Source organism: Limulus polyphemus, unplaced genomic scaffold, assembly GCF_000517525.1.
Source record: "Limulus polyphemus unplaced genomic scaffold, Limulus_polyphemus-2.1.2 Scaffold4173, whole genome shotgun sequence".
In the NCBI taxonomy this organism is placed as follows: domain Eukaryota; kingdom Metazoa; phylum Arthropoda; class Merostomata; order Xiphosura; family Limulidae; genus Limulus; species Limulus polyphemus.
Window position 1 is genome coordinate 52075 of NW_013669783.1, and position 22876 is coordinate 74950.

General features: G+C 31.6%; 1 protein-coding gene across 1 annotated transcript in view; it reads left to right on the top strand.

Moving 5' to 3' along the window:
* Positions 1 to 1977: 1977 nt before the first annotated feature.
* LOC106470710 (pumilio homolog 2-like) overlaps positions 1978 to 22876 on the top strand; it is a 43579-nt gene continuing 22680 nt past the window's right edge. Inside the window, exons 1-9 of the mRNA XM_013931276.2 lie at positions 1978 to 2053; positions 2473 to 2686; positions 9864 to 9941; positions 10216 to 10366; positions 12081 to 12274; positions 12669 to 12808; positions 13622 to 13880; positions 15672 to 15897; positions 22026 to 22226. Coding sequence (XP_013786730.1) covers positions 2474 to 2686; positions 9864 to 9941; positions 10216 to 10366; positions 12081 to 12274; positions 12669 to 12808; positions 13622 to 13880; positions 15672 to 15897; positions 22026 to 22226 — 1462 coding nt within the window. The 5' untranslated portion in view covers positions 1978 to 2053; position 2473. The remainder of the gene's footprint in view (positions 2054 to 2472; positions 2687 to 9863; positions 9942 to 10215; positions 10367 to 12080; positions 12275 to 12668; positions 12809 to 13621; positions 13881 to 15671; positions 15898 to 22025; positions 22227 to 22876) is intronic.

The window sequence follows — 22876 nt, forward strand, 5'->3', positions numbered from 1 at the left end:
AGCTTCTGAACACCTCTGGTTGTCCTCAAACACGCTGAGGTTGAAAGGACGTAACCAAAATTACCACCCAGAGTATAACTAAGTAATTCAAAGTGTTTGTAGTGGGTATTGTTGGCTAATTGCCTTTCTTCTGTAATATATAAATTTAAAATTAGGGACGGATATGCGCAGATAACTCTTGTATGACTTTTCGCAAGTATTACAAAAACAAATAAACAGAAATGTACAACTTCATACCAAGTCTATATGTTTTCAGATGAAAGCCAGAAGTTATTTACAGTCAGTCCACCAGCTTCCTGAGCTGCCGATTTGAGTTGAATTTCAAGTAAAACTCTTTCCAAGTTAAATTTTGAGGAACACAATTTGTTGTTAGTGGTTTCAAAATTGAAGATAACGCCATGACACCTGAACCGCCCCTGACAAATGTGTTGCGACAGGATTCTATAACTGGAGAAAGAAGATCCTGCGCTGTAGCTGGTGCTAAACTCCTTTAACTTGTAAATTAAATCCAGTCGATAAACGCCATTTTGTTAACTTTATCATGGATACGTTTATTTGGATAACATTTCAAGTGTTATTCGTAAATTAATCAAAAATCAACATTGTAATGTGTTATATTGTACGGAATTTCAGCAAAATAAGGCAACACTTTGAAACACAGATCTGACTTAGCCTAGTGGTTAGGGCGCTCGACTCGCAATCCTTACAAGTTTTATAATATTACGGTCAATCCAACTATTTGGATAGAGTAGCCCACGAGTTGGCGTTGGGTGCTGTTGAGTAGCTCTCTTCCTTCTAGTCTATCACTTCGAGATTAGAAAGGCTAGCACATATGGCCCTCGAGAAGCTTATTGCGAAATTAAATGGATAAATAGATAAGATTGTTATAATAGACTTTATAGATTTTCCACCCTGCTCCACATAAAAATTAGTTTAAAATTGTATAATGATATTCAATACATGGAGGTAAGTATAAATCGTAAAACCAACCATCATGGAGTTTCTTCTTGTTGTTGTTGTTTTCTATCGGTTACATGCAAAGGCAAAACAACTGTGATTTTGGGTTGTAAATTTCATAACTATAACATAAGTTTAATAGACTTAAAATAAGACCCAAAACTCGAGCGCTTTCGAATAATTGACTATTTTCCTTCAGGAGAACACAAGTTTAATTATATCATAGTGATAAACATAAAAACGTTATATATTCCATCTTCCTGAAAATTCTGAATATGAACTTTAAGTCTATCACTTTATATACATATATATGTATATGCATATATACATTTTCGTTACATTGTTCATTTATTCTAGTGCCTCCGGTGGTTCAGCGGTAAACCTGAGAGATTATGAACACTAAAAACCGTGTTTCGATTCCCGCGGTGGGTAGGCCAAATAGCCCATTGTGTCGTTTTGTGCTTAACAACAAACAATTAATTTTCATTACGATAATTTCTTATTCTGGTGGGAATTTATTTTTACATATGTATTTATCAATTTTCATTATGTTATTTTCATGAGACTCAATTTGACGTATGTGTATATTAATTTTCAGTAACTTGTTTACTTATTATTGTGGGAATTTATTTTTACATATGTCTGTATTAATTTTTATTACGTTATTTTAATTATTGTAGTGAGACTCAATTTTATATATGTGTATTCATTGTTCTATTTATATATTTTACTGAGACTCAGTTTTACGTATCTGTGTAATATATGAAACAAAATTTAATTTATTTGTGCTAGCTATAGTGGATGATTAATCAGTTAATCATAAATAAAACAATAAATACATCTATATATGTGTGTGTGAAAATTAATATATAACTTTTAGCCATTTTGATGTGTTTGCTTCTAGCGTGTTTTTTTTTTTTTGTTATAACAATGGGCGTGGGTTTTCGCTTCAATGGCGGTAGGCATTTGAGAAAACAATGTCATTGGAAGAGTGGTAAAAGAGCACATGGTACCCATGATGCCATAGTATTTTTGAGACGATCCGCGCCATGTTGTGACGGAATAGAGATAAGAATTTCATATCTTTCACATCACGGTAATTTTTAATCTTGTTGTATTATTTGTTCTTTGATGTAAATGAAATATTGTTGATTTCAATTTATTTGTATCAGTTTTATGTTGTCGTATTTGTATGTAACAAAATACTATTTTTTACGAGACTCGACTACTGGCGCCATTGTGTGCGTTATTACCGGAAAAGCTAACTGCAAAGCGAGTTCGGCACCAGCTAACAAATGTAAGGTTGGAGTAACTGTTCTGTAAGGCCTAGGAATTAAGTGTAAGCCAAATAGCTTAGCTACGCTTAAGTTTAGATACTCGCCTTCTTTGTGGTAGTTATACACAGTGTACTAAAGTTAAAAAATTATATTGAATTAATAATTTCATATTTGTTTTTCCACAAAGGCGTATCCTCCTTTATCTAACACGTTACTTTTGGTTTTCATCGTGCCGTAGTATGAATGACTTGGCTTGGGAAGACCCACCCAACACTATGATCCCGAACGGCCAGGCTGAAATGAACAACGTGCCTACTGTACGACAAGGAGCAACACGTTCTCAAGACGATGCAATGGTTGGATATTTTTTTCAACGACCACAGACAGATCCCACTTTTCAAAATTTCAATAAACAGTCAAGGTGGGCTCTTGGAGATGACAGTGTATTAGAGGTAAGAACGAAATTCGTAAAGGCTAACTACTAATTAGTCAGCATTGTTACCACCATTAACTTTATAACATAAAATTAATTAAACTAGTCTCACCTTGTTCTAAGTACTATTGTCATTAAGGCTTTTTATCCTAAATGTACATTTTAGGCTATGAATTCCTCATGAGCTAAAGAACTACTTCAAATTTATGTGTGAGAAAGTTATCTGTAGGAAAAATAAATAATAAAATAGTATTTGTTACATGCAAGATCATTAAGATTATAATACATTGTGTAATTTATAACAGTAGTACTATATAAAATAATTTGTTGGTAAATAATTATCTTAACCTTTTTTTTACTGGCTCTTTATAAATTTCCAGTAAAAAAAATTATTGCATTTTAATTACATGTTGCCTGCAGGGAAGCTTTTTTGCTTATGTAATATCATATAAATTACTGATCAACAAAAATAATTTATTACAGAGTATGATATTTTAATATATTAAAAAATGTTGAAATAGCATATTTTATATTATAATTGTTTAATAAATATTACGGACGAATTATACAATAGTTTGAGAGGATGGGTCTTTTATTCTCACACCCAGAAACAACCAAATTGCTTAAATAAAGTTCAAGTGGTTTGTTACTGTGAGGTTTGGGTATATGAAAAAATATAAAATTAAGGCCTAGTTATGTTAAATAGATGCATGTATGTTTTAACCGTTAGACTGTTGATGAGAAAGGTTTATTATGCTTTAATTTAGTATTTAAACTGTGAGCTATGCCTTTCATCATTAAGGCAGTTTGCTACTACACTGTGTAACAATTTCGGAAACTAAAGAACCTTCGTTTTTAAAGTAAGGCTCGATAGAGTTCCCAATTGTTCATCATGAGTTTGAATTCTACCTAGGTCTCAATTTTTACTTTAAATCACTGTCCAAACATTCTCTTTCATGATTTATATCTCTGTACTAAGTTACTTATAGTTTGATACCAACAATATTATTTTATTAAGACACTGTTTTAAACATTACTTTTTCATTTCACATCTCCAGTTAAGTTTTACTATTACGAAGCAAGGTGAGAGGCCTGGGTCAGTGTAAGACTGTATTTATTCAATCTCAGTTACACTGTCGATCCATCTCTTCCAGGGTCAACCTCTTGCTTTGAATTCTGTTGTTTTCATGTTGTATGCTCATGCCAGACAATTATAAACAGAAGTATAATATTATTTTATTAGGGAAAAAGGTCGTATACATGTAATATTTTTTCACCAAAAATCAATACAATTTGGTAAATGTAGCAAAAAATTATACTCTCAGTGTGCCTTCAAAATTATAGTTTTGTTTAAATAAGTGGAACCATTTCATTGGTATGGAGTAATTAGAAATTGACTCTATAAATTGTTCTTATCCCTATCTGAACTAGCAGGGTGAAATTGTTTCACCATTTTTTATCTTTTGTTCTTACAACTAAAATGCTAAACGTAATTACATAAAAGTTGGTACACACTTTCTACATAATATTTAGTTTTTGGTTGAAAAAATTTCATATTTTCTGTGGTTTTTAGTTGTTTTTTAATTTATTTATTCTGTGCCTAACAGTCATGTAAGTTTATTCAAACTACTTGGTTTGTTTGTGTTGGCATTCTCATTTTCTTGTCTGTTCATACATACAAAGAAAGTAACCATTAAAAATACGAAAGAAAGAAATAAAACTGGATTTTTTAAAATACTATTGATCAGAAAGCTCCATTTTTTATATATCCAGTTAGATATATTTTATTTTCGTCAGTTGTTTATGTAGCTTAAAAACCAATGAACAGTGAAAACATTTGTTGGTTCCTACACCTACACTGATGTGGGCAGAATGTTTGAACTATATTATTGGTTAATCATTTTTATTATTATAGTTTGATTTCAATAAATAAGAAGTCTGTGTATGTGTTTGAGCAATAAAGAATTTATTAATACACGCAAGCAAAAAAGCTTTTCTCTCATCTGAATAGTTTGCCCTTGCAAAACTAGCCTACTGTACTTCTTATCCCTAAATATCCTTACATTTTAAGCACCAGTAAAGACTGGGAATGAGAAGGAAATCCTGTACTTTTAAAAAACATTATCAAAATCAAAATATAGTCAAAATAAACTATGAAAACATTCCCATGTTTGTAGCTTGTTCCCAAGTTTTGTAAATTTTGCATTGGAATCCTTTCTCTTTTTCTTACATTACTGCTTACCATACCCATGTGTTACTTACTATACAGTGACATAGACAAAAAATACGATTTTTTGTTTTTTTATCCAATCATGTATAACCTTTGGTTCTGTCTTGTTTGGAGGCTAAGATTTATTAGTTACTGTGGTATCATAAAAACAAATATTAACAGCTTTGTTTACGGGTGATACCCATTAGAACTGTACAATGATCAAAGTTTAAATATGTTTTATTTTTCTTTGCAAAGTTACAATATATCAATTATTAGATTACTTCAACAATAATTTTACTTTAAATTAAGTTAAAATTACAATTTTTGCTGAAACTGTGAAATTTGATTTGCAAGTCTGCACTCTCAATGCAGGAGAACTCTCCTACAGTCCAGATAGGGTTAATACCAGAAGTGAGAGTGCAATAAAATGTATTCTAAATTAATTATTTTCTTTACTTTGTTTACTGAATGACAGTAAAAAGATCCTTATAAATTATACTTTATAGAAAAGTAAGTTGCAGTTGTTACAGCATGCTTTAAGAAATCTCTGTTTTTACTTTTCAGTGTAACAGGCAATTTGTGAGGTGACTGTCTTTTACAGTAAGTGAAAATAAGAATAATTAAAGCTGTCTGTTGATGCTCATTATAAATTCAGGGATACATTTCTTACAATATCACAGCATGTTATATTTATTAGTGGAAAGAAAATACAGTATAGATGGTTAGAAAAATTATAAGATAAGATATTGGTGGAAAAAACTGGAGACCTGTGTCTAAGTAAAACAGAAGAAAGCGATTATAATAACACGTTTTTAATTGACAAGACCCTCTTTAAAATATTGTGCCTTTGAGAAATTAGTAGTGGCAATTATAGCTGACGTTTCTGGTTTATTTTTACCGAGTAAGAACTTAACACAGAACACGATATAACTTATTTAAAGTAAATTCCAGAGATTTGAAAATATGTATACATATTTATTTAACTATTTATAAAACTTTTACTTGTTCAGTACTTTTAGGGAGCTTGCACCTTTGGCTTTAAGTCTTTTCTTTGTTTAAAGCTCCCAAAATGAGAATAATATTAAAATTTTTGAATTAAACAAAGGTGCAATTTTTTAATAATTTCAGTTACGTACACTAGGCCTAAGTAATAGGCATAAGGCCTATTCTAAAAGCTCGTGGTTTAAGAAAAAGGCTAATGCATAAATGAAAACATGAAAGACAAAAACGTTGCCTGTATAAGATTTTGCTAAAGTAAAACACATGTCAAGTAAACCTAGTATAGGGTTCTAATAAACATTTTGCTCTTTTGACCCTGTTGGTTATCAATAGCTGTATTGTGATATGAAACCATATTTATTTTGTTTAACTTCCTATAATAAATTGTTTTAATATACAGACAGCAAGGTAACATATGGTCTTTTGAGCCTATACCTGCACACCAATTCCTAGGAGAAAAAAAACTTAAACTTACCCTTTATTTGTTAGTTAGTATCATTAATATATGTAAAAAAATAAAAGCAAAGGTCTTAGCACTGATTTGACTAGATTCCGTAAATAACTTTTTTCTCTTGCCCAGCTACTCATCAATATAATTAACTAAAATTACCACAACCCACACCAAATTTTTTATTTTAGTTTGTCTTTTGATTAGCCAGGGCTTGAACCTTTTTGCCCATTTGGGCAAGTAGGTGTTCAGTTTCATGTGCTCCTAAAATTGATATATTTTGTTATCCCTTAAGCTTCTCTGAATGACTAAAGCCAGTCCTCCATTTCTTCTGATATTCCTCCATAAATTTTCTGATTTACATATCTTATCAGGAGTGTAAAAGTCCACTAGCCTGATATCCAGGACTAACAATGCTCGAGTTCTGGCTACTGTTGTTCCGTGCATACTAGGCTGAGGTTAGAGCAGATCTGATTGCATGAAATGTGTATTAATTCTACATTTAATTATTAAAAATTTAGTAAATTGCTTCTTTTTGTTATTTTTTCTTCTTTCGAGTTGATTATCTACTATCACCGAGATTGTTTTATGATTGGTAATCTGTTTATTGATGATAGGCTAATCCATCATAAGACTGATATTCAAATACAGATGTATGACTTAGTTACTGACTTAGAGTAGTTTTTTTTAATACAGATTTATCGATTTGAAACAAAACATCTACATTTGGGCAAGATGTCTTGGAATTTCATAGCCGTTTCGTTTTCCTAGGTACAGCTGAAAAGGTCAATGAGCATCAAATGCTGCACTACCATATAGTAGTTTTGATTTCCTCATATATATAGACTGGATAACCTGTCACGATATTTTATATATTCTCAATAATATTTTTCAACACATCGGGAATATCAGTCTATATCATATTTTTTTAGTTTTTTTGTCTTTCAACTGAGTCCAAAAATGACTGATGCGATGGTGCCTGCCACGGCTCCTTCTCTTGAGAAGGTGAGCAAGCAAAAAGCAAGAAAAAAAAACAAGGACTACACCTGTATGTCCTAAAGTCTATCATGTATACAGACTGATTAACTTATCCAAAGATGTAATGTCTGTGTCATATGTGGTGTAGTTTTTAATATATTGTGGAAGATGTCATTGTAATGGATATAGATGTCTATATGTTTGCAATGTGTAATAATTCAGTTGGCATGGGGATAAATAAAATTGTTTGGGAAGTAGAATTTCTACTCAAGCTATTGACATCTAATGTTGCCAAAAATTGGCAATAAAGATCAATAACAAACCTGATGGAAACTGCTAAAATAAATAACATGTACAGATGAAGCAAAAAGATATAAATTAATAAAAAAAAACACACAATAACAACAGTTATACTGAATAATTTCCACTTGTTCTGGGCAATCAAACAACCATTAATGTCAAGCCTTGGGCTAATTTCATAAAGAGCCTTTTGTCAATCTTAAGTACACCAAGTCTACACCATTTCCTTCATCCTGGTAACATTCACAAAAAAGGTTATTTGGAGAATCTCGAGAAACTTATTTTCTGTAGCCTTTAGATCAACAATCTATGAACATTGACATTTTCCAACTAAGTACATTATAATTATCAAGATAGTTGAAATCAATCTATGCTGATGATTGCTTTAACCTAACACAGCATAAAATTTAAGGACAAAAAGGGACCTTTTGGTCCATCTTGGCTGTACTGTTCACTTAACTTTAAAAAGAAAAAAAACAACTCATAGCCAACTGTTTTCTTTCAAGCCTTCCATTAAACTCCCTTAAAATTACTGCATCCACCACACGTGGAGGCAATCCATTCCAAAGGTCGATCACCCTGCTCAAATTCTGTAACATCTGATCTATCAGGACTTCAACCCTTTATCAGAAAGCTTTCCTCGATTCATCACAAATTCCCTTCTAGTATTAACTTATTAAACCCGAGCGTACTCTGCTAGCATCTGGCCAAAATTCCCAATTTACCCAGTGGATGGTGACATCATCCAATAATATTTGTTTATCTTTGTCTGAAAACTAATCCAGACCATGCTATTATTTACAAAATTAAGAAAATTGAAGTCTTATAAGGTATGATGATAATTATTAGGAAATCATGAATAGATTTCTGTCTGAACACACACAAAATTACTGGTTTAAAAAATTATTCAAAACAATCCTCACAAACTAGAGTGAACCACACAACCAAAAATACTTACTGTGTTATAAGTAGAGCTGGGTGATTAACTTAATTAATCAACATGATTTATTTGGGTCATGTAAAAAAAAATATCAATTAATTGAAATTACAATTAATGTTGGAAAAATATTCTATCAGAATTAGTGTTTCTGATTATTTCAATTCTTCTATCTATCCAAGTATTTGAACAACTGCCATTATGATTTTTATCATTTTTGATTAATTCAAGGTTGTTCAGCTTAATTAATTACTTTCATGAACCTTGAAAATTATCAATTATGCAATAACTTCTACCAGAATAGCTGCTAAAATTCTACAATAATAATTGCAGTTAATGACAAATTGTCCTAATAAGTAACAGGCAAACTTCAAAAAGTTTGTATGCCCACTATCCCAGGTCATCGGTATAGTACCCTCGCTGCTTTCACTTGTTTTCAGCCCTTAACCCAAGAATACCCGACAGAGTAGAATTGTCACATGTAAAGCTTCAAAATATGTAGCAATCTCTAGCTAAATGTCCACAGAACTATAGCACAGACTATATAAATATGTGACAGCCAGCATAGAATTGAGAGAAGTTGGATAAAAACTCTTGTGACGCCCTTAGCAACTTGCTGCAATATTAAATTTGGAAATCACTGGTATAAGCTCACCAGGGACAACTTTCAATAAAATACCAAACTACAATCTATAATATTAAAAATAATTAAGTTGTTTATCAAATTTTTATTATTTCATTAAACGTTAAAATTGAAATGATAATAAGAATATTTGTGTAGTTTCACAAGAGCCAAGGGTGGGTTCCTTCTGATTTGGTATTTTCATGGTTTTGATTAAGAGTAACTTCATTTCTGTTTTTAAGGATGTATTTCGGAAAGTCCCGTAATCCAAATATTACATTCCTGAGGAATTTAGTTTTGCTTTAAGAATTTCATCTTTTTTTAGTTGACTTTCCCAATTGGGAATGAATGGTCTACCTGTATTCCTTTAGTTATGACCAATGAAAGTGGACATATTGCATGGATTAAATATAAAAAAAAAAAACATCTCTTGGGGAAATACAACTTTACATGGGGTAATATAATCTTCCCGATAGCTTCCCCCTCAAGTGAATGTAATTTTGTTTCATTATTTCTATCCCTAAAGCCCATTCTAAAATTTTAGATTTTTTTTCAAATAAAAATGTAGAGCTGCTACAATTTATGTTGATTAGAGTAGAAAGTAGCTTGTATTTAATATTTATTGTTTTTAAAAAAAAAACAACCTTGGAAGGTTTGAGATTTGTATTTGTCTAAAGCTATAACTCCTGTTACTTTTCAGGTTCGTGCCAACGATGGAACAGGAATAGAAAACGAGTTCCAAGCCTTAGCACTAGAGACGTCACATCCACCTCTAGAGGTAATATTTTTAAGTATTACATCTATATTTTTCTTTGTACTTACAATTTTCATCATATATTATATTTTTCTTATGAAGTATATACGCTTTGTAATAATTTTCACAAATTTGATTAAACATCTTTAGCATCATATAGTGAATAAGGCAATACAAAAAAGGAGCTTTGGAATTGGATGTTTTTTAATTATTTCCCAGCATATTGTGCTATTATTTATATGTGGTTTTGTATTCTAACATCTACTGTGTATCTTTTATTCGATATTTTAATAATCAGATCTCATCATCTAAGAAGTTACCAGTGTGGAGCTTGGAAGACAGCAGAGCCGATGATGGAAAAGGATTCTTTGTTCCAGAACAGTGGCGAACTGCTGCCTGGAGCACTGGCCAGAACAGTGCGTCAAGTAGACCAGCTCTTTTTCCATTAGGTAAAATATTAGTTCATCCGGTTTGTTGGTGGCTGTTGTCTTATTGTCAGCATGACACACCTGCAGATCATGGTTGCATATTCTTGTTAAGCATAATGTGTGACTTTTATAAAATAACTAAGAGACTGGATAAAATATTTTTTGGACAACAACATGGTGGTTATTGTGTTTTGGCACTTGTGTATAAAGTTAAAATCATAAATAATATTCAATGTTAAATTAAAAACATTATATTTCTGCCTATCTATGACCTAAAAAGTTATAAATGCTTTAGGATGTCTTGTAATTCACTTCTAAGGATGATGTTGAAACGTCGAAACATGTAGAGTCGTCAACTTTTTGAAGGCCATGTATAGGCCTAAATAAAATGTTTTTAACTGTGTACCAGTTTTAACATTGAATATTATTTATGATTTTAACAACATGGTGTTTCCATGAAAGAGAATGTTAGACACAGTGTAGTTGTTGTACAATATTTGTTGGAGTTCACAGTGTGTTAATCAAATAGATAACTATAAATATTATAAAGTGTGCAAATCTAGTATGAATACCTTGGTAGGTGTATCAAATATTTAGTAATTGCCATCCTCTTGAAAATCTCGGCTAATTTGAAAGTTTACGGATAGTTATCCCCAGTTGATAGAAGATAGACAAGAAAGTGAAATATTGAAGCATCTTCAATACAGCATTACTAAGACATTTTATTAATTCAGTTTGTGAATTTGAAAATACTAATGTGAAAAATATATCTACAATCAGTTAAAAAAACACTTTGAATAACCTTTATATAAAGTTATAAATTTTGGGATTTTGTTAAATTTTATATCAATACAAATAATTTCAACTCCAACCAGGGCATTAACTCTGGATGGATTTAACAATGACAACATTTTTGACGAAACTTGCAAAACACTTTTTGTATCGATAGTACATTCAGTCTGTTTATATAGTGATTTTTAAGAGTTATAAAAAATATTTGTTAGGATAATGCAGGTTGTTGTTGTTTGTTTTTTTGTCGTCGTCTATGTTCATAGAGTAACAAAACATTGGAAAAAACTAACACAGTTAAAATTGTCAAAAATAAATTTACCATTTACCAAAACCTAATCAGTTCTGCAGTCAGTCAAACAAGAAACTTTACAGTTGATGTTTGTATAAATGTCTCAGCTGCTTCTACACAATATTTAAAGCTATATTGGGTTTCATTTCCTCAGATTTATTATATTTTTTATTTCAAAGTACTATAAAGTAGGTGCTAGGTATCATATCTATAATTAAAAGCTAGATAAACATGCATATTTATATTTTAACATAAAAGAAATTGGCAAGTTTTGTATGTATATTTTTAAATTTTGATATAACATTTGTATGAAAAGCTATGTACAATATACTGTATTTAATAACTATTTGTGACATAAAAAAGAAAATATTTACTTGAAATGATGTATTTTATGTGATACTGGCATCTTAAAAGAATTATCTATTCATGTGCATTCTTGGTCTCTGTTGTTTCATTCTTACGCATCGAGCATTTCTTGACTTATCCTTTATTTAATTAAATGACACGAGTCATTGCAGAAGTTATTCACAGTTCTTGTGAAAACTAGTGTGTAAGCTTATCAAACTTGTGTGATTTGTTAATGCCAATATCTGATACTTGATTTTATTATTAGTAGAAGTAATTTTAAAACTGAGTGTTACCTGTATTGTCTAGATCATGCAGTGTCACAGCCCATGATAGTGCAGAGACGAAGTGGCTCATACCCTGGCAGTGATGCCAATTCTGCTCTATCTCCTCGATCCTCAGACACGGGAGGCTTGGAGATGAAAATGGTTGAGTATGTTTTAGGCATATCCCCAAACACTAAAGATCTTGATGCTCGAATGGCTCACCTTCACATGGCTATGGTGAGTACTTTGTATGGTGTGATTGGTTATATTTTGCTTTTGATGTAATCCTTTGCTTCCAGGAAGTGTAAAGATCATACTACAGAAATTAGAACTTGTTAAAAATTTGATAGATAAAAAGAAAGCAAACTATGTTTCAGTAAACCCGCACAAGAATTGTGCCATTTTTGTATAAATTTTAACTAATGTGTTGAAGTTTTACATTGGTAGTTAGTGCTATTGTGATAAACTGGTTTTACACTTTTATTTACTATTATTTTATTTTTTTTTACTGTTACTGAAAATGAGTGCAAGGGTTTGAGTCCATGTATCATTTATTATTCATGATTTTCTAAGCATTCTTTAAAACTTGCCATTAATGATTGAGTTAGAAACATCATTATTATTACTTCAGAATTCTTCTGATGGAGTTGACAAAGCGAAAAACAGTAAGCATTTTGAGGGTGACTCCAAGAACAAGGATGTTGAGCCTTGTGGGGTGTTACATGCAAATGGTATTATTCAGAATGGATTAGATGATGATAAAACTTTTAAGTAAGTATTGATCTGCAGTTGTTTTGTATAATTGAAGGTATAAATAAAACTACAATTTTAAAAATGTTCATATCAAAATGAGTTGTTTGCATATAAAATAAATTGTGTACAAGTTTTGAAAGATCAGTTTCAAAAAAAATAACAATTTATGTGTGATGGTTCATTAAACTTGTATTTTGTTTGTTACTTTTAAAACTGTAAAATTGAAATATTATGCCTAGTAAGAGGTATCAAAATAAATAATTTAATGTTAATTTTTTTGGATAAACATAATTTCCAAGCATAGTTTGTTTTTATTATTACCAGTTTACATACATACATACTCACTGCATTAGGGTTAGTAATAACTTGATTTGTAGTGTTAAACCCAGTAAAGATGAGTGGTAAAATTGGTATACCCAAATGTTGTTTTGAAACCATGATACATATTTTGATGTATTTGTATAATGAACTTCCATATTTTTACATGATGCCAAGCAGAGGTTTTATTTTTACATGATTTGCCATGTTGTGTTGTTGGATGAATTACTTTAGTTGCATACATTTTGTGAGGTATGACACCCAGAATTTTTTGCATGTATCAATATGGTAGAAAGAACAACAAAGAAATTAGCTAAGATTCTTGGTCACAGTATATCAGGTTAGCTATTTGATTTGTAATACAAACATTTTGACAGTATCCTCCTCTGAAACTATTTATTACCATTGAAAGATTTTGTATTTCCAGAGCTCAATGGATTTGCATCAGAAATTTTGAATAGTAAAAAAAATTAATGTCCATGTGTAATGATCCCTTTAAACTTTTTTATGTAGTCGTACACCAGGAACTCGTCAAGCCTCTCCTAGTGAGGAGCACCATCACTCTATTAATGACATTACAAAACTCCAGAAGCAGACTGTGGACCAGCTTGTCCCCCATCATGCTACGGTTAGCATTCATCAAGGGACAAACTCCTTGGGAGAACTTGGAGGTGGTTTTGAGCATGTAGGAATTGGATCGCTGCCATTTGATTATCCATCAAACTTAATGCAATCCATGGAATCCTCTAATATTATGGAATATGACATGCAGGTACATTTACAGCTTATGTTTGCCTTTGTTTTTATGATCTAATTGATTTAGTTAAAAACTTAAAATGAGTAAAGTACATTTTTACCTACTTAGCTCTTGCTATGAAGTCTGTCAAATTGACTGACTTTATAACCATTTTGTACTCGCTATAGTTTCCATACTATAACTTTTAATACACTTTGTGTATCTTCACAAAATTTGGCAGACTTTTAGTAAACAGTACAAGTCTTTTGTACACAAAAAATCAGGTTTTTTAATAAAGATTTGTCCATAAATAAAAAAAATATATAGTATTTCTATATTGTAGTCAGAGTGCAAAATGATTTCCACATTAAGATTGAAAATATTTCTCTTCATCTCAAAAATTTTATTTGCATAATCTCTAACATCTAAATAAATTTCAAACATTTTTTTTTTTTGGTTAAACTTTATATTTTATCTTTTATTTTTCTCTACCCTATTATTGTACAATTTAACTGACCTCGTAACGTCAAAATAAATATAACTTACTCTTTTTTATCTTTCAAGAATGACTTCAACTTCTAATATGAAATTACATTTGTTTATCCTAAACAGCTTTAAACTCATAAATAATATACATCTATTTATATTTAAATTTTATTTGTTTTATTGCCCTTTGAACCCTGTTTTAACTAATATTCTCACCATTATCACTTGGCAAACATGTAGCTCATTTTACACTGTCGAATTACATTACTCATGAGCATACCTCATGAAATAATTTTATTATATTATTATTATTTATTTCACCTAATTTGACCTTAACTAACAAAAGTTTCTTATTTTTAAATTTAGTTACTTTTAAAATAAAAAAAATACATGAAAAACAAGAAATAAAGTAATTAAGAAGTATTCTTTTTTTTGCTGTTGATGATACTTAACCCTACTTTCTATATACTAATGGTAGTAATGCACCAAAGAACACAGAATAATAATGTTCAAAAAGCAGACAATGTCCCATAACTATCACAATTTTTCTCGCTTTCTAAATATGCAACAAGAACTATTAAAACTTCATCTAAACTCAATGATGTGCTTCCTGTGGGAATCAAGCTTCAACTGAAAGTGAAATTGATAGCTCTCTTTACAGAAAACATTGTAATATATCATTTGAGGGATGAAAACCTTAGCTTTCTGTTGGTTATAAATAATATAGTATTTATTGTCAGAGAGAACTATTGATAATTTCTGAATGAGAGGTTGTGGCTGGTGGGTGTGGCAAGAGAGGTCTGATTATCTATTTCATGGCTCTGTAATGAAATAAGATTGAAGGCTGTGAAAATTATGCTTTGCTTGAGTGATGACGATATTATAATGAGTAATGTACATTCAGTTTCATACTTCTTGGAGGGGTGGTAAATAAATTAGAGAAGAGGGGGATACTTAGAGAACAAATGTCACAATTCTCACTCTAGGGAAAATTCCAAAATTTTTTTAATATTACCTTATAAAAATACGAACTTAAAACTTGTATATTATTATAATATGGATTATTAGCAACGTTTTTATACTATACTTATTGTTATACCAAGAAAAGAAAGTAGTTTAATTAATCAATCAAATTTATTTCACATACTCATTGAAGTTAAGAAATCACTTTTGCCAGGAGTTAGGTTAGTAAGAACTTGGAAATCATGGCATTTCAGAGTGATAAAGAACTGTTTGGATTCTCAATAATTATTAAAATTTCAAATATGTGTGTGTGGCCTTGAGAGTTTTATTTACTACACTGACACTGATTGACTAATGTAATAATTTTGTTTGTTGCAGAGAAATGATCTTCTTTCCCAGGCATACCAACAGAGAAATCAGGCAACATCGCAGGGGCAGTCTTTACCAATGATGACCCAACAACAATTTCCTGTCCCTTCTCAACAGCAGCAACCACAGAGCCAAAGCATGGGGAATGTTCCCCCTCCAGGTGCTGCTGCAGCATTTGCTTCAAACCCCTATTTAATGAATCAAGATCCATTTGCCATGGGAACAGTAATGCCGGGTATGTCTAGAATAAATTCTTTGACAACAGAAGAAATGATGTTATATATAAAGTGGGATGTGTTCTACATAGCAGTAATGCATACTTACAGGTTGCTGTCTAAAGTGGATAATCAAGTATGAGGATAAATCTAATATGATTAATAAATCTTTCCACCAAATTTGTATTCTCCTAAATTCTGAATTAACTTTTCTCAAATTGCCAACAAATTTTACCAAACCTTTTAATGGATGCATTGAATTACCTCTTTGAATTTAAACACTTTTTTTTAATGTTGCTGGGTTGATTTTATTCTAATGAACATGTATATATCCTAAAATATGTTTTTCTAAACTTATCTATGAGCTTGTTGTTTTAGTGCATACAGCTTCTCTTACATTTTTCCAAGAAACTAACATGTGATTGATCTTAATTTTGTAAACATTCAATTCTTAAATTAATTGTATTTCACAATTTTAATTATACATTCAGTTTTCTATCTGTTATATGACCACATTGTGTAATCAATATAAAGTTCCGTGATGTCAACTGAACGATAGGGAGGTTGTTAATTTGTGTGGGAGGAGTTTATTTTAGATCATTTTTATGTAAATTTCAACCAGACTGGTCTTGTATGTTTTTATAAAGGTTGAGCTTGTTATATTCAGGTAACACATTTCACTCTCCAATGGTATGTATGTTTTTATAAAGGTTGAGCTTGTTATATTCAGGTAACACATTTCACTCTCCAATGGTATGTATGTTTTTATAAAGGTTGAGCTTGTTATATTCAGGTAACACATTTCACTCTCCAATGGTATGTATGTTTTTATAAAGGTTGAGCTTGTTATATTCAGGTAACACATTTCACTCTCCAATGGTATGTATGTTTTTATAAAGGTTGAGCTTGTTATATTCAGGTAACACATTTCACTCTCCAATGGTATGTATGTTTTATTGAAAAGATAATTAATTTTTCTCATTTTAATTCTTAATGTGCTAAATACAGTTGAGATCGTGCTATATTCAGATTTGGAATGTTTATTGCATCCTGCTTTACCTTTTGGGACTTTCTTTTGTAATATGGTCCAATTATAGAACTATCTAATGTTTCATGCAGTGTTGTATTGCATCCTGATTTACCTTTTGTGTGTGTATGTGTGAGGCTGCAAACAAGGAGCAGCGATACTTCTGGACTCTTGTAAATGGTCAGCTACAGAGAAGAGAAGGTGGATCATCAGAGTAGTGTTGGTTCTTTGAGAGAAATTAGCTACTGCTTTGAAAGGACCCAAGACCTGCAGAAAAGGCTAAGCCCTATGTTTTCATTTAGTATGAGCTGACCATATATTGCTGTATTTATCTTAGGTTTTTTCTTGCAAGTTCAGTTTCACCATTCAGTTTAATTGCTTTCTTTTACTTTCATTTTGCCTTTTCAATCTGAAAAGCATCTGAGGTAATTGTGGAACACAAGATAATCAGTACAGTACTTAGCTGTGTTTGTCACTTTCTTCGCTTGTTCTTTTCTGAACTTATTCTCTTGCTAACATCCCATCCATCCAAATCTTGGAACCTCTCAGTAAATGGAGTTTGTTTATCCATGTGACATTCCTGTAAACCAGAAATACCACAGTAATGTCAATTTCATTGTATTATTTTGTTAACAGATTTGGCCAATTAACAAATCTTTAGTCCTACGTGTCCATGAGATTAAGAAGATCTGGAAGATAAAAATAACTATGTTATTTTATTACTTTTTTTCCCACCCAGACACACTTGGTCTGCTTCCAGATTTTAAGCAATAAGAAGTTAGTATGACATCAGATGTCATTAGCCCAAATAAATGCAAAGTTGGGAGTCTGTTGAATTATTTCTTTGTTGGTAAATTGAATTCAAAGGATCATGGCTACATATGGGACCATACTTGGTGAGGACCCAATCTCTTCCAATGTAACTGACCACTGGTCCTTTTCTGTCAGGAGTGTGCCCTGAATGTGTTACCCATCCCGCTGTCGTGCCATCTAAACTGTTGACCATCCAATGTCCAGGTTTCTCCGCTTCTGCTGCTGTTTCAGGTTTCGTGCACTTAAGTGATGATGTCCCCTTTACGGCAGTTTAGTCTAGAACGGTCAATACCCTCACTTAGTTTAGCATGCCAGTCAGTGATGGAAAATGTGAAGCTGAAATACTGAAGAGGATTGAGGTGGCAAGGTGTGCCTTTAATAGTATGAAAACAAGTCTGACATCAAAGATCATAAGAGTAAAAACAAGGAAGAAAATCATAAAGTGTTATATATGGTTAACTCTGTTATATGGCTGTCTATATATGGTTAACTCTGTTATATGGCTGTCTATATATGGTTAACTCTGTTATATGGCTGTCTATATATTGTTAACTCTGTTATATGGCTGTCTGTATATGGTTAACTGTTATATGGCTGTGAAACACGGATCTTGACACAACCATTGTTTAATAAACTGGAAATATTTTAGATGTGGGTGTGCAGAAAGATGATGAAAATATCCTGGATAGATAAGGTAATAAATGAAGAAGTTCCCAGTATGGTGAATGTGAAACGATAGGTTGTACTAACCATCAAGAAGATGAGACTAGACAACATCCAGGGTCAAATAGAACGGAAAATATACCGGGGAAAACCAAGAACAGAGTGGACTGAGATAACAAAATATGAAGACCCGGTGAGAAAAGCACAGAACAGACCAAAGTGGGGGATTGTTACAGCCAACCTTCCTGAGGAAGGCGGCACATGATGATGAAATGGAATTTATTAATAAGTTTTTGGTAGTAGAAGTGTCCAGAAGTCAAGGTAGCTCTTGAACAGCTGGGAGCATTGGGTTTTTTCTTTATAAGTGTAATCTTTCTCGCATGCTTATTTGATCACTTCTGTTATCACTTAAAGGCACAAGTATGACTTTTGACCTTCTTTTCCAGTTATATTCATTAAAAGGCTTGATTTCCATTTTTGAGTTTTACCAGCAAGTTAACCAGAAACTTAGAGAGTTGACTGGCTATTTTTTTAAATGTGTCCAAATAACCTTGAAACTCACTTATGCTTCATTTTGTGTTAGTTTTTTTTAAACATTTAAGTAAAAAAAAAAATAACATTTTCTTGAAAACTTTTACTCCCATATAACTGACTTACTGTATCAACATGGATATTAATAAAACTTTTACTCCCATATAACTGACTTACTGTATCAACATGGATATTAATAAAACTTTTACTCCCATATAACTGACTTACTGTATCAACATGGATATTAATAAAACTTTTACTCCCATATAACTGACTTACTGTATCAACATGGATAATAATAAAACTTTTATTCCTGAATATATTTTAATATTCATCATCATTAAATATTAACAATATTCACTGCATCTGCTTTGCACTCGCTTGTGCTTTTGTTGTCCTTTATCTCACCAATTAGTTATCTAGGCAAGATATGAAGAGTTAGGAACAAATCACAGGTGTGTGGAAATTTTTTATAGTTTCTTTAAACCTTGTAGTTGATCATGAAATTTGAGTGTTTGCATCTTAACATTTCTCTCTTTGAAAGTTATAGGAAGTTTTTCAATGAGAAGACATCAGATAAACTTAGTTAGGTTTAGTGAGTACAGTAGGCAATATCGAAATATTCTGATGACTCAAATCCTTATTTATTGAATATTATTTTTCTATTTATGTGTTCAAAACAACAAATGGTAACCTCCAGCAGGAACACCATTAATATCTTATTTTTATAGTATAGACATTACTTACAACATCAGCTACACCATCAGATAATCATGTTGTGTTATTGTTTCACCGATGAAGTGTTTGTCTAGGCACATGTCATTGTTGACAGCTATGTAACACTACTCGATAACAACTCAGAATTCATTATTGTTTTTTAATCTTTGTAAATATTAGGGCATAAAGTGTATGGAAAACAACAAAATAGTAATGAATTTACTCGGAACACTCAACATATCATAAATTATTGATTGGTAAAGATCAGAAATTTGATTGGTTTGGGAAAGCAAAGAACTGCATGTGGTTCTTCCTGCTATCCAATCGGAATTGCAAGGAAGTTGTTTACCTCTGCAGAGTTGATATTTAACAAGGCCATTACAATAATCTGTATTTGGTGTTACATTTCAATAAACAGCTTGTGTTTTCTTTAGAAATATTCATATATTTCTTAACCAGCTAAGATTACTGGTAATTAGAGGTTCTAAGCTGCAGATGGCAAAAAAAAATGACTGAAAGTTGCCAGTTTATGTCCAGCAAATTTGAGCCTTGCATTAGTAGGTATAAAGATCGGTGATAGGCTTCATATCTTCCTCTACACTCGTCTACGTACGGCAGGGGAGAAACGGCAGTGATTACTAGGGATGATTAATGGTACTTCCTCTCACAGACTCAAACTGTGAACCTTCCATTTGGCTTTCATATTGACAAGACATTTGTGGACCGCTTCGGTATCTTGGGTTTTTTTCAGGACCATTTCTTCTAGCCTAACCACAACAGTTTAATCTGGTGTTTAGTCATTAAGACACTGCCGATCTACCTCCAAGTTTAAACTTGAATTCCTCTTATTTTAGTCTTAATAGATTTATTATACCATTTTTCTTACTATTTTTTTTTTTTCTATCACTTTATTTCAAATCACGATCTGAGAAGTGGTCACAACTTTATCGTGGAGGGTGATCTTTTGTTATCGTGGAGGGTGATCTTTTGTTATCGTGGAGGGTGATCTTTCGTTATCGTGGAGGGTGATCTTTCGTTATCGTGGAGGGTGATCTTTCGTTATCGTGGAGGGTGATCTTTCGTTATAGTGGAGGGTGATCTTTCGTTATCGTGGAGGGTGATCTTTTGTTATCATGGAACTTTGCAATATTATTTTTTAGCTTTATCATGTTTCAGTTTAAAAGTAATTTATGAAATTTGTTCCAACTGTGTCTTTGTGGAATACTAATATCATAATAAAAAAGCCATTTTGTGACATCTTTGTATCCATTAATCTGAAAACCGTGTAAGATAATTTTATTTTAATTTGATGTTACCAGATTAAAGTTAGCAAAGAAAAACTATATGGAACAAAGAAGTTAATTTTCTGATGAGGTCAAAGGTAAAACTCCATATGAACTTGATTTTCACTTTTTGAGAGGTTGGTAGTGGTTTAAGGATACAGCCGTATTAAACAATCAAAATGTTGCATTCATAAACTAATGACTGCTTTTAATTATTGTAACTGAAATTACTTCATAACTTTAAAAGAATATGGATACTAGTAAATTGTCTTTCAGAAAGTCCTTAAGCAAAAAAGGTTTTTAAAAAGTTTGGAGAATATAGTAAGTAAATATGGAAGAAGTCAATCTTGGAGCTTGAACTTAGCTTATGCTTGACTTTTTTTCAATAACTTGATTAAAGCATTGATTTGTTTGCCAGATTTAAATGAAGAATTTTTGCAGATTTAAGTGTTAAAATAGAGTTAGAAAATTCAGGTTTAATATTAACCATGCATATCATGTTATAGCAAAGATAATGGGTTGGTAGGTTTTGTTTTGTAGCTTAGTCTGCCTTAAGTGTGAAGAAATTAATGATATATTTTAATTTTTACTATTAAAATTTAATGATTAGTTTTCTGTTCTAATGGCATTATTTTTTGATGCTTTTAGAGAGGAACTAAATGGCTTTATTTTTTGGCTTCTTTAACTTTTTATTTACATGACTGATTTCTAATATGTATATATATGGTGTTTTGAGATGTCTTATACTCACACAGTGATCCTATATTGATATAGGAATTTCAATAATATATATCATCGGTGCTGCTGAAGTATTTTGTGAATTATTCAATTGACAAGATGTCCAAAATTTATCATTTGACTTACCACTTGTCGCCTAGTTATCCAGCTTTGGGTAGTTTCACCCTTAGTCAAATCTTAGATTGGACTTCATGTTTATTTTTTGTTTTCTAAAATGTTTCCTTTTATCTGTCTCTGTGTTGTTGACAAACTGAAACTTAAATCAGTTTGCAGCTTAAACAGAAACTTATCACTGTGTTACACTATAGAAGTAAAAAAGAAAGATTTATATTGGAAATTATGAGATGTGTATTTTTATATTTATCTCATACTTTAGGCCCTGCCATGATGCCTCAGTATTATGGAATGCCTTCATGGGGCATGATCCCCACCCCAGGACTGATCCAGAGTAATCAAGGCCAGCCTCAAGGTCCTCCTGTTCAACAGCAAATACTACAACGTGGAGGTGCTCGTCCCATCACTCCTCAGGGTAATGGGGAACCACTACCCCAAGGAGGGGGGAGCCTTCAAGGATCGGGTAGGTTTTGAAAAACCTAGTTGAGTTAGGTTGTATTTTGTGCTTTTTATGTGTTTACTCACTTTGTAAAAGTTGCCAGAATAGCACAATATAGAATAGGTTTTGAGATTATAAGAAACTACAGAAAGCATATCTGAATATAGAAAATTATTTACTGAATTTATGATTTGTAAAATGTATGTATTACGACCTTAGACTAAAACAACCAGTTTGATTTTTGCTTTCTCATTGTTTAAGTTTCTATTATAGATTTACAACAAACATGACTCTGCTTGTATAGTTTTAGTTTTTAGTTGAGCACAATTAACACAAGTTGCTGCTTAAAGAAAAATATTTACACTTTAGTCCAAAACATTTGAAGCACATAATTACTAAGTTTGGAAATTGTAATCAAAACAACCTGAAACATCTGAGTGTTTGAAAAACACACTTGTGGGGAAAACATAAATACTGGGTTATTTTCAAGATTCTGATTCTATGATATAATGTAGTCTTCTCATTATTTAAACATGGAAACATCCTCAGTAGAGCTTAAATTTAACAGTGGCCAGCTGGCAAAGAAAAGGAAGAAAAAAAACATTTGGTTCTAGTGTATAGCTAGTGACCATCAAAGGACACTGTTATGTTTTTTCCAGCTGTTAATCCTGACA